At 40.5% G+C, this 10,943-nt stretch overlaps 1 protein-coding gene across 1 annotated transcript in view; it reads right to left on the bottom strand.

Annotated features, from left to right (window-relative positions):
* Positions 1 to 700: 700 nt before the first annotated feature.
* The window catches only part of COL4A5 (collagen type IV alpha 5 chain), a 42,992-nt gene continuing 32,749 nt past the window's right edge, over positions 701 to 10,943 (bottom strand). The window contains exons 36-46 of the mRNA XM_058032586.1: positions 9,837 to 9,845; positions 8,332 to 8,465; positions 7,895 to 7,967; positions 7,675 to 7,746; positions 7,190 to 7,318; positions 6,795 to 6,893; positions 5,292 to 5,504; positions 4,794 to 4,971; positions 4,130 to 4,244; positions 3,681 to 3,853; positions 701 to 2,174 (exon numbers count right to left, since the gene is read on the bottom strand). Of these exons, the coding sequence (XP_057888569.1) occupies positions 2,093 to 2,174; positions 3,681 to 3,853; positions 4,130 to 4,244; positions 4,794 to 4,971; positions 5,292 to 5,504; positions 6,795 to 6,893; positions 7,190 to 7,318; positions 7,675 to 7,746; positions 7,895 to 7,967; positions 8,332 to 8,465; positions 9,837 to 9,845 (1,277 nt within the window). The 3' untranslated portion in view covers positions 701 to 2,092. The remainder of the gene's footprint in view (positions 2,175 to 3,680; positions 3,854 to 4,129; positions 4,245 to 4,793; positions 4,972 to 5,291; positions 5,505 to 6,794; positions 6,894 to 7,189; positions 7,319 to 7,674; positions 7,747 to 7,894; positions 7,968 to 8,331; positions 8,466 to 9,836; positions 9,846 to 10,943) is intronic.

Below are 10,943 nucleotides of genomic sequence, written 5' to 3'. Positions count from 1 at the left end.
CCAGATCTTACAAAGAAGCTACCAGTTAAACACTGGCTTACTAAACATGGTCCACTCTATTCCATGTCCCCACATTTAAACACTTTGTGTTGGTAAACACAAGATGGGGTGTTGGTAGGGAGGGCTGGCAGAGCCCTTTCCTTTGAGAGCTCCTTGGCCTTAGCATCCACTTTTCTGCTGTTTTAGGAATAAGGATTGGCTGCTATGTTCATTTTAGACTTCTGCAGAGCCAGCAGCAAGATAAGGGCTTGTGTTTACATGAAGAGACTATTTTATTTCAGCTTTGGTAACAAGTTCCTGACTTGGAGGTAGCAGCAGGTTCAGTTTATTACTACGTGCATCAGCAAACCAAACTAAACTGAGCTGAAAGATACACATTGCTGAATTCCCACTCTCTACCAACAGATATAACTGCAGCTAATGAAAAAAATACAAAGCTATTATTATTTTGCACTTTAAACTAAAGAACTTCAGTTTCATACTCAGTTGAAAGCTTTAGAAATCAGCACCAACTCATTGTATATCACTGCCACCTGCTCAGTCACCAGTCCTATGTCTTTTGTCAAATGTGTAAAACAAGGAGATGTCTGATGCTCTGTTTACAGGGACAACTGGAAGGTAAGAACAGCCATTAGCAGATAAATTACTTAACAGTATTCAATAAACAAATACACATCACCTGTAGAGAGCAGAATGTTAATTCACAAGTTAGGTTGTATTGAAAGTCGAGGTGGCAATATACAATGAAAATATGAAGGTATTGTCACTTGACAGAGTCCTGCATTGCCAGGGAGCTGTTTATACACGAGGGTAAATGAAACGCTCTGACCATAGAAGCTGAACAGTCATGCATACAAAAGTGATCACTTTTCAGCTATTGCACAAGTAGTGACACTCTTTAGACATACATAGGAGGATTCTTACAAACTGACATCAGAAAGACTGCATGCACCATCTTTCAAGGCCTTATGTGAACTATACATACACAGGAGTTGCTGTATACTGTGAATACATTGTGGATGTGTATAAATTCACATAAGATTAAAAGATAAATTTGTAAATAGGAAGGTTTCCACCAGCTTATGCTTTATTTTATTCAGAAGGTTTCTTAGTGTGTATACTATTCTGGATAAAACATATGACACCACTTCAGTGGTGAAGTTTCATGTAAGCATCACCCTAAATGCTTTGGTAACTGGATATTCCCAAAGGACAGGTTTGGTTAAACCAAACTGATTACTAAAATGTGAATGTGACTTGTATTCTTAAAAGAAGGATATAGAATATGGCTAATAATTTCACATATTTTCACAAGATAAAAAACCCCTTTTCAAGTGGATTGGGTTTTCTAAGCACAAATAAAACCACTGCTAGTATGGTGTAAAACATTTAAAACCCTGATCAAAATTACTTCAGAATAATTGTGCATTCCCCAAATATATCAGGTTGGCAACTGAGAAGGAAATGAAAAATTAAATGAATAAATTGGCATAAGAGGGGTAAATTCTCTCTGTACCACAAGTTTCATAATAAAATACTGTCTTATCTTTTAATTTTAGACATAAGAATTTTTATATCAGTCTGGTTTGTTTCTAGATGACTGAAAGTTTAGATTAAAAAGGTGTTTACACAATATACACATTTCATTACTTACAAAGAGAAATAAGCTTAAAATTTCATATTAAAAATACAGTAGGGTTAGTAGCACCATGAAAAATGTTTTTCAAAACTGCAGTCTTGTTATTTTAAACATACTCAGTGCGTCGTGTTCTTCTCAATTCTCTTGGTTGATCAAAAAGGTGCCATTTTGGTACAGGGAGAGAAATGAAAAAATTCATCTTCTGATCCTTGGTGAACCTCAAGTGTTCTTTTCTGTTTCCAAGAGGTCAATTCTTTCATCTTAGTCCTGTTGTCAAATACATACTGAACAACCCTTAGTTTGGCACATGAGTGAGGTACACTTGAATTTGCATGGTAAAAACAGTTTGGATTTGTTTTTTCTTTTCTTTCTGCACAGTAGCACCATTGTTGCAGCTGGAAGACAGTGCATCTTAGGAATTTTCAACTGTTTTATAAAACATTCTCCAAGATGTTACGTCTTCTTCATGCAAACTTGACAACGACTAATCCGCGTCCTCAAGTCTCCAGCTTTCAGTGTCTCAGACTGAGGTTTGCTGGTTGACAGACACAAAGGAAAGGTTGCATTAGGTTTTTCTTTGTTTACAGTTTAGATTTTTCTTTGTTTACAGTTCAACTTCCACTGAATTCACTGTTTCATTTAAAACTGACGTATGTGAGCAGGGAATGAATCCTGAATTGGCAAGTTTTTCTAAGAGGGCTCATTCAGTCTGTTGCCAGCAGCAGGTGACAGATGCTCAGTTGTGTCAGTGTCCCCAAGATATGCTAAGCACTGTTTCAGTCTGGCAGATGATGGAGCACAAACACAACCCAAGGGGAAGGTGAACTGTGTACATTTGAGACTGTATCTGGGTCTGTTTCTGGCCTTTAGTTGAAGGGTACTTTAACAACACACCAAAAGTACTGCTACAGTCAGAGCTGCATTTAAGTGGTAGCTTTACCAAATAATTTATTTTTATTTTGAAAGGCTAACAAGGTGGGAGATTAATGCAATTAGTGTAATATGTGTGCACACAAGTCAAATGCTTAAAAGTTTATTTAAAAAACAGAATGAAGAAGGAAGTTGTTTTAATGGGAGGGACAAAACATTAAAGGCAAATCTCAAGGTGCATGGCAGTTACCAATAGGAAATTTTCACTGGTGAATTACCAATAATCAGCTACCCAGAAAACTGAAGAGTGATGAATTATCATGTCAAGTACCCTCCCTGATTGTAGGTGTTACACAAAACCAACTTAGGGGCCCCCACTGCTCAGAGCATAGGGCCAGCCCTGTGCCACAAAGCTACACTTTTCAATTAGGGGGCAGTGGGAATATTAAAGAGTTTATCAGCACACAAACGGGGCAGTAGCTATTTATTCTATGAAAAGAGATGATTCTTCATTGAAGAAATGATTTGCTACTCAATTTGAAAGGGAAAAAGTTGGAGAAGCTGAGAGACTCCAGCTGAAATGCTGACTGCAAAGAAGCTGAGGACACAATGGCCACTGGCTTCCTTGCAGCCAAAATATCATCCTGTTTCCTTCTGCAATGTGTGGAAGAAATGCTGGCCATGGAGGGTAGGAAACCTTCTTCACGTAAGATTTTTAAAAACAAGTCATATGAACCTCTGCCTCAAAAGATTTAAGTAGAGTTGATCTTGCCCTTCACTCCTATCCCTTGTATATCTGTGAATCACCTTTCAAAATATTTGGATTTATTGAAAGGTTTGGCAAGAAAAAAATCAAAAAATTTTTTTTGGGCTCCAAATATAGTAAACACAGTAGGACTACTTTCAGAGGAGGTACTACAACAAAATGTGAATGAGAGCTCACACAAAAAGAATCTGGCTCCTTGCAAAACAGAATGTGCCCTAGCAAGTTTTCACATAATATTAAAGGCGTACCAAAGAAACACTTGAAAAACTGGTTGTGAGGGGGAAAACAAGCTAAGTTATTTCCCTATATCCCTATAAACAAATATCTTTTGATCTTTGGAATAAATTCAGTTTCAAAAGCATTCATTCTGGAATAAAGCAATAGACAAGAAACAGGTTCTCTTACCTGAACATTTCTGACACCTCTACAGTTGCCAGCCAGAAGCTGTAGGAATTGGCATAGTAATTGCAGGTGCCCCGGCCATGGCATTCGATGAACGGCGCTGAGCGGAACTCTTCCAAACAGGAGCCAGGAGAGGCCAAGGCCTGCCCAGAGCCCTCTGCTCCAGCACTTGTGTGCTAGTGGAGGGAAGAAGGACACAAACAAGGATCTTAGGTGTTAAAACTGGATAGCACAGCAGTCAGCTACTGTTCATTTTTGGCAGAGATAGTGTGGTGTCAGACACCTCCATAAACCTCAGTGACGCTGAGATCTGTGTGCTGTCAGTCCTGGCTACCTTGGTTAGGGGCTGAAGGTAACATGCCAACCCTTGCAGTACTTATCAGTGTCCTAAAGCAGCTGAGGACACAGGTGGGCAGGCAGTAGCTGTTTCTGGGGTAGGAGGCAGTTCTTACCATCATGAAAGAGTAACCAATCCAGAGGGAGTCCCAGCCTGGAGGACATGAAGGGATCTGAATGGTCTGGCTGTGGACAGCTATCACCATAGCAGGAGCTTCACAGACAACACACCTGGACACACGGGAATACCAGAGAAACACGTGATTTTAAAATATAATAGGAGTATGTTTTGCTTTATTAAGAATTCTTACACTGAAAAAGAGAACAAAACTCACCTATTAACCCAGACTTCTATTTCTCACATATTTTGTAACTGCAATAAGAGTAGTTTGGAGCTCAAATCTGTCTGTATTTTCACTACATTGGGTAAAATACTGAAGCAGTCCCCGAAACAAAAACTGGAAGCTCAAAGTTCCCAGGTGAGTGCCTTAATCCTAAAGCCAGTGGCTTCCAAGTTCTCTTTCCTCTCCACAGTGATCTCACACTGCTGACTACAGAGATTGCTTGTTTGAGGAAAGCTGTACAGCCTCTTATCACTGCTGCAGGGAAATGAACCTCTGCAGACAATGAATACTTAAAAAGCTCCTATTTTTCTAGTCTCTCCCAGAACAAAACATGACAGATTTATCTGTTAATTCCCAAGGTGCATGTTGGAAACACGTGGGGTAAGATATACTGTTTCTCAGATACTAAATCAGCTGCTGGCCTGCTGTGCCTCACCGGCTGATGAAGGGCTGGATGCTTGGCCCAGTCAGTGGCTCCATGCTCATCGGCATCGACTCGGGGGTTGACAGCCAGTAGGAGTAGTCATTCCTTGATGCAAAGTTACAAACATTGTTGATGTTGCAGAACATGAAGGGCATGGTGCTGAAACGTCTAAGACAGCTCCCAGCAGTACCTACAGAGTCAGACACAAGACAGCAAAGTTTTCACTTCGTTGCTTTTTATAGCAATTCTTTGAGAGCAGTACTTGTGGATCCTTCCTCTCCCTCCTGTGAGTGCACAGCAAGGGCCATCAAATTGTCATAGGGGAAAAAACTTCATTTTGGTTTACATTCCTTCATCCTGAATTACAGTGTGCATCCTCTGGAGACAGCAGATCTCAGCATGCAATCCCCATCCTCCTCTAGAAATCTCCAAGACTGCTCTGTCTTCAAAGAACCCAAGCACTTGAAGAAGCAGCATGTTTCCTCTTAGAGAGCATACAGAATATCTCACCCAAATCCTGGCCATGTGCTCTCTCATTTCCTTGCACATACAGAAGAGAGAATCCATCATATATTCTTGCTGTTCCTTGTGGACATAGTGGTGTATCCCTGGTCTGGCTGTGCCGAGTTATAAGGAATCCATGAGCAACAGAAGCTGTTCCAGGAAGACCAGGTGGGCCTTGTAAACCATCAGGACCAGGAGGTCCTTGTACTCCTCGTGAACCTGTCCACAGGAGATAAACACAGCACACAGTGTTGATTAACACCACTGCTTGCTCTTTTAGGACCAACACATCTCTGGAAGGTTGTTGGTCTCATGATGGAGTGCTTCTGTTTTCTGTTTTAGGGCACCTGGTATTTCCTAACACACTGTCTTCCTGGATTTTTTTTTTTAATTAAGCTTGGTTGAATCAGGGAGATTGCCATAGGTGGTTGTAACAGTGCAACTTCTCTGTTTTGTAGGGGTATTGTGAAGCTAAATACTCTCAGGGTTGTCAGGCATTATAATAACTGCAGAAAACACAGCAGCTGCTGGAATGACTTCAGTCAGCTCCCCACTTCCAAAACATAACTGTGCATGCAGCTTAAGATAATGTTGAAATAGAGATCAAGATCACAAAATAAATCACAGAGCCAGAAACAGGGGCAAGTCTTACTCCAGGCCATGCTGTGGTAACACCTGAGCCAAAGTTCATCAAAATGAAAAGCTGCTGCCAATTTTGGAATAGGTTACTAAAAGTGGAAATAAGCTAGAACAGCCTTGAATGTGAGCAAAAATGAGTAATATAACTGATAAATGTGTAAGAAAAGGCTGTTCTTGAACAGCAATATCAGGAAATATAACTACAGATATTTAGGCTGTGTTATTCTGCAGTCATTATTTACATATTTTTACTAAAATAATGCTAACATTTCATAGAGCTGCTCAGACAAAAAGGAAAAAGAGTTGTTATGGATTTTTGTATTCTTTTCACCTGCTTTAATTCTAATATTTTTTCTCAAAAGTTGCAATACAGAGCTAATTAATATCTATTACCTTTAGAAAATTTTCCCAGTGCCTTGTCTGATTGCTCAAATCCTAGTTCAGTAGTTCTAAGAAATACCTAAATGGTAGTCCAGTGTCTGACTTTAGTGAAACATTTTCATGAAGCCAATTTTCCCCATTCATAATTTCCATGCAAAATAAGCATTATTTTACTAATCTCTCTCTTCAGTTTCTTACAATCTTCATTATCTCCTCTGCATCATCTGTGCTACAAAGGGGGGATGCCATTAAGCTTGAGGTAAAGCACTTGACAATGTTATTCAGCAATGACCAGCAATATATTTGTGCTGAAAATATTCCAAATCAAAGTGTCTTCAGGTGTTTGTAATATTTTTGCATTAGGAAAATCCTGAAATAATGATTTTATCATTATTCCCATGAAGCAAAGATCTTACTTCCCAGTATTAGCCTCCATTCAGAAATGGGACACTCTTTTTCCAGTGAGTCCTCATAGCATCAGCACCCTACCTGGTTGGCCTGGAAGACCTCTCTCTCCTTTTCGTCCTGCTGGACCATCAAAACCAGGAAGTCCATCTCTCCCTGGGTCACCAGGAAGACCAATTGGACCTAGAACACACAAAAGCATAACTGAAATAAAATCTCTTGAAATCTCACTACAGAAATCTTCAAGTTGTCAATGACTCATCTGTTGCTTCTTTCTGACTCAAGAGAAGAACAGCCCATTAAACCAGATGTGCATGGTGGAATCCTCTGTTCATCTTTTATCTGTTAACCTGCATTTCTCTCTTGTCCCTTGCTGAGCTCAGTAACTCATCTCTGCAGCCTGTGCCATGTCACTGGCACTGCCACCTGCACTCAGACACATTTCTGACCATGTCCTCTGCAGCCACCTTGGATCATACCTGGCAATCCCTGTGGCCCTGGCAATCCAGGTGGCCCTTTGGAGCCAGGCTGTCCTGGAGGACCTGGGGAACCAGGATCACCTTTGACAACAACACTTCGTCCAATGGTACCTGGTAAACCTGGTGGACCTGAGAGAAGGACGATTGGTGTTAGATAAACAAGGTGGAAGTCAGCATTAGAAACAGTTTCTTTATTTCAAAATCAGCAGCCAAGAGCTCCATAATTGCAAGAAAGAATAAGTGTATATATAGGACAAAAAGGTACTCTTGGTGACTCCCCCACCCCCAAGGAGTTAATCCATATAGACCAGATACAGAGTATGAAACACATTAGAATTACTTGTAGGGTAGGGGCTAAAAAGTACAGGTTGGAATTATGCTGAAGATCTTGCTCACTCACTTTGGTGGCTGAGACCAAGTAATCTGTGTAACAAATTCTACTGACAGGGAGCACAAGTGACAGTGCCACTACCCTGGACTCCTACCTGGTGGGCCTGGCAGTCCCTGGCTGCCCATGAGGCCAGCGGGTCCTGCAGGTCCAGTGGGACCCTTCATACCTGAAACATCAAATTCACACAGTTACCCAGTGAAAGAACATGCTGTTCTACAAAGTCTGCTGCAGGAATGGCCTAAACAGGCTGTTACTGTGTCTGGAGGTTTTGCTCAGAATGCTGGTTAAATACCTGGGAATAGCCAGTGAAATACCTGGGAATCCTGGAACGCCTGGAACCCCGGGGTCACCCTTCATTCCATTCAGACCTGGACGCCCAGGATCCCCCTGAAGAGAAGAGCCTCATGTTATTCCTCATCTCAGCAGCTCCAGAGAACCAGGATGGAACAGGTGGCTGGGGACAACAAAGCCCACTGGGGGCTGCAGAGGGCTGAGGCCATGGGGGGCTGGCAGTGAGAGAGGGAACACGAGGCTGCATGGACAGCTCCAGCTCCCATGGGAATACAGCAGGGACATCCTGCCTCGATACTGGGGGACAGCTGAGGAAAAGATCCTCTGCCTTGCTAAAAGACAGGGTGTTAGCTACCACATTTTGGCTTTTATTATGGTAAACTGCATGTTCCACCCAAATATATTCCATTTTTATTGGATTTAAAAATTAACTAGGGGAAAACTCCATTTCTTGTCCTACCTGGCGTCCAGGTGGTCCTTGATCTCCCTTTGGACCAGTCAGGCCAGGTGGACCAGGTGGACCTGGGTTCCCTTTTTCCCCTTTAAGTCCTCCACTGCCTGGTGGCCCTCGTGGACCTTCTGGGCCTGGTGGACCTTAACATTGCAGAACAAATATGCACGCATCAGTATATATCATTAATTTTCCCCAAGTTTGTGCCTTGAGTGTTTAAAAAAAAAAAAAAAAGAAAAAGATATTTTTATTTTGGCTTAATTTCCCAGCTTTATTTCAGTGCTAAATTCCGGGTAAACTAAAAGGAAAACAAGCAAGAGGAATTATTTGTACTACCCAACTCAGGAACCAAGGCCCCTTATCTAGCTGATGAAGCAGGGCTTTCCAGAAGGCAGTGCAGCTCACCTGCATTAGCAGCTTACTGGTGACCAGACCAGTGCCTTTACCAGGAGCCAAGAAACCCAAAATTAGATGGTACAAATATCCTCTCTGCTGACCTTCATTACATTCACCATGTCTTAAGTGCTTCTTAACAGCCTGAATTCCTTTTGTAAGCTAGTCTCAACACTAGCACAGTACAGTGTGAATACTGTAGTGCTGCTTTCTTGTTAGAATTTGACATACCTATTAAGGAGCACACGTGTGCTGTCTCCTGACTGCTGGGCAGCAGGAAGCTTGTCATTCTGCCTTGCCTACATAACATGAGCTGCAGAAACTTCCTTATGTTGAATGACTCTCTCTGCAACTGATTTTTTAAATCTTTAGTAGACTTACACTGTGTAAATCTAATAGAGAAACTGGGCTGGTCTATAAATATTTTGCTTTTGTTACAGCTAGATTAATAGAAAACAAAGCAGTGGGTATAAAAGAAACTTTGATATCTGGAGAACTCAAAGATGAGACCTCCACCTTTGTCCCACCATCTAAATGAAGGTAACCAGTATAATTTTTGTGGCAAAATAAACCATAAGCAATTGCAGAACAGCTAATAACATTTTACAAGTTAGAGTTCATAACTGGATTAACAAAAGGATTTTTTTGCAGGACAGTGCTATGACATTCTCTCATGTAGTACAAATCTAACATTTATCAGTGTGCTGGATTTTCAGTACTTCTCAACTTTGAGTCTCCTTTGACATCCTCATAGTCTATACCCAATGGATAAATTTGATGATTTGTGTTTCTGCATGCAAGTTTGAGTATAGAATTCCTTCCCTTTTAAAATCAACAGCAGTTTTGTACTAGATTTCACACATATCCTGTAGCAGTTTCAGCTACAGAAAACATCCCGCCATGAGAGGATTTTTGTGTTTATTTTGCTCTTTCATACTGGTCTGGTACTGTACACATGCAAAAAATACCAGGTTACCATCTGGGGCATGCTAATCAAACACACACAGTCTGCAGAGTAACCACAGCCCTTAAAAAGACAATCACAGAGTTACAGAAAACATCTGTTTCTCTTACATCAAGTGCAATGCAGTAAAACAAATTGCCCGAGTTAAGAGTCTAACCTGGAGGCCCTGGAAGGATCAGAGTTCACCAAAGCCCAATGATCGATGTTAGAAGGGTCAGACATCACAGTACAAAACAAGATTACTAGTTAGAAATAGTACAGATGACAGCATATACACTACACAACAACCCATTTCACCAACATATTTTGTATTTACAGTATAATCCACATGCATGCATAAAACCACACATGAATACACAAACAGGTATTTCAGATACTAGTTATTCTGGTGACTAGGCTCTACTGAAACTAATTTGACACTTCATTTAACAGCAAACTTAAGCTTCACTAAAGAACATATTATTGCTTTAACATTACAGCTAAGGCCTATAAATGGTTAGTCCTGCTCACAACAGGGTTTGGACTATGCAACCATTTCACTGACAATACTCTCAGAGCCTGGTGCTTGGCAAGTAGGAAAATTGTGAATTATAGCTCACTCTTGTGCAAAATTCTGCTTTGGGCAGAGGGGAAGTGTGACTAACAGAAGGACTTATCACTACTAATCAGGTATGAGCCTCAACTATATGTGAATACAATTCCAGGACTGAAAAGTAGGCTTATGCCCTCTGTGAAACTGTAAGCAGGATTGACATGAATCAACAGGGCTGCAAATGCTGTAAGCAAAAACACAGCAGAACTTGCAAATTTAGAGTTTGTTGTCTTTACTGTTGGCATTATTTTGTTTTGATAAAAATATATCAAGATGCTAATTTACCTGCTCAAGATTATATGGAGAATGGCACGTGATAACATCCTTAGAAAAATGATTTAAATGTTCTCTCTCAAAAGATAAGCTGGTTGTCCCTACAATGCTCCTAAGTTAATATATATTTTAGCTCCTGTGCCACTTGCATATTTCATGTCAGTGAAATGATTTCAATATATCAACATATCACCATGCAATTTGCAGCTAAAAACTACAATAAATATACAGGTTTATCTCACAGCACTATTTCTTACATATCTGGTAAATTAATTTAAATATTAACTGTAATACAGTTGTTAAAAATAATGACATGGACATTTCCTTGTTACTGTTAAGTACTTATAAACTATATTTCACTGATAGGTAAGTTTTGCTATGATTTATAAAGCAGTCCTA

The sequence above is a fragment of the Melospiza georgiana genome, chromosome 12, assembly GCF_028018845.1.
Source record: "Melospiza georgiana isolate bMelGeo1 chromosome 12, bMelGeo1.pri, whole genome shotgun sequence".
Taxonomy (NCBI): domain Eukaryota; kingdom Metazoa; phylum Chordata; class Aves; order Passeriformes; family Passerellidae; genus Melospiza; species Melospiza georgiana.
This window is presented reverse-complemented; position numbering and strand designations above follow the sequence as displayed.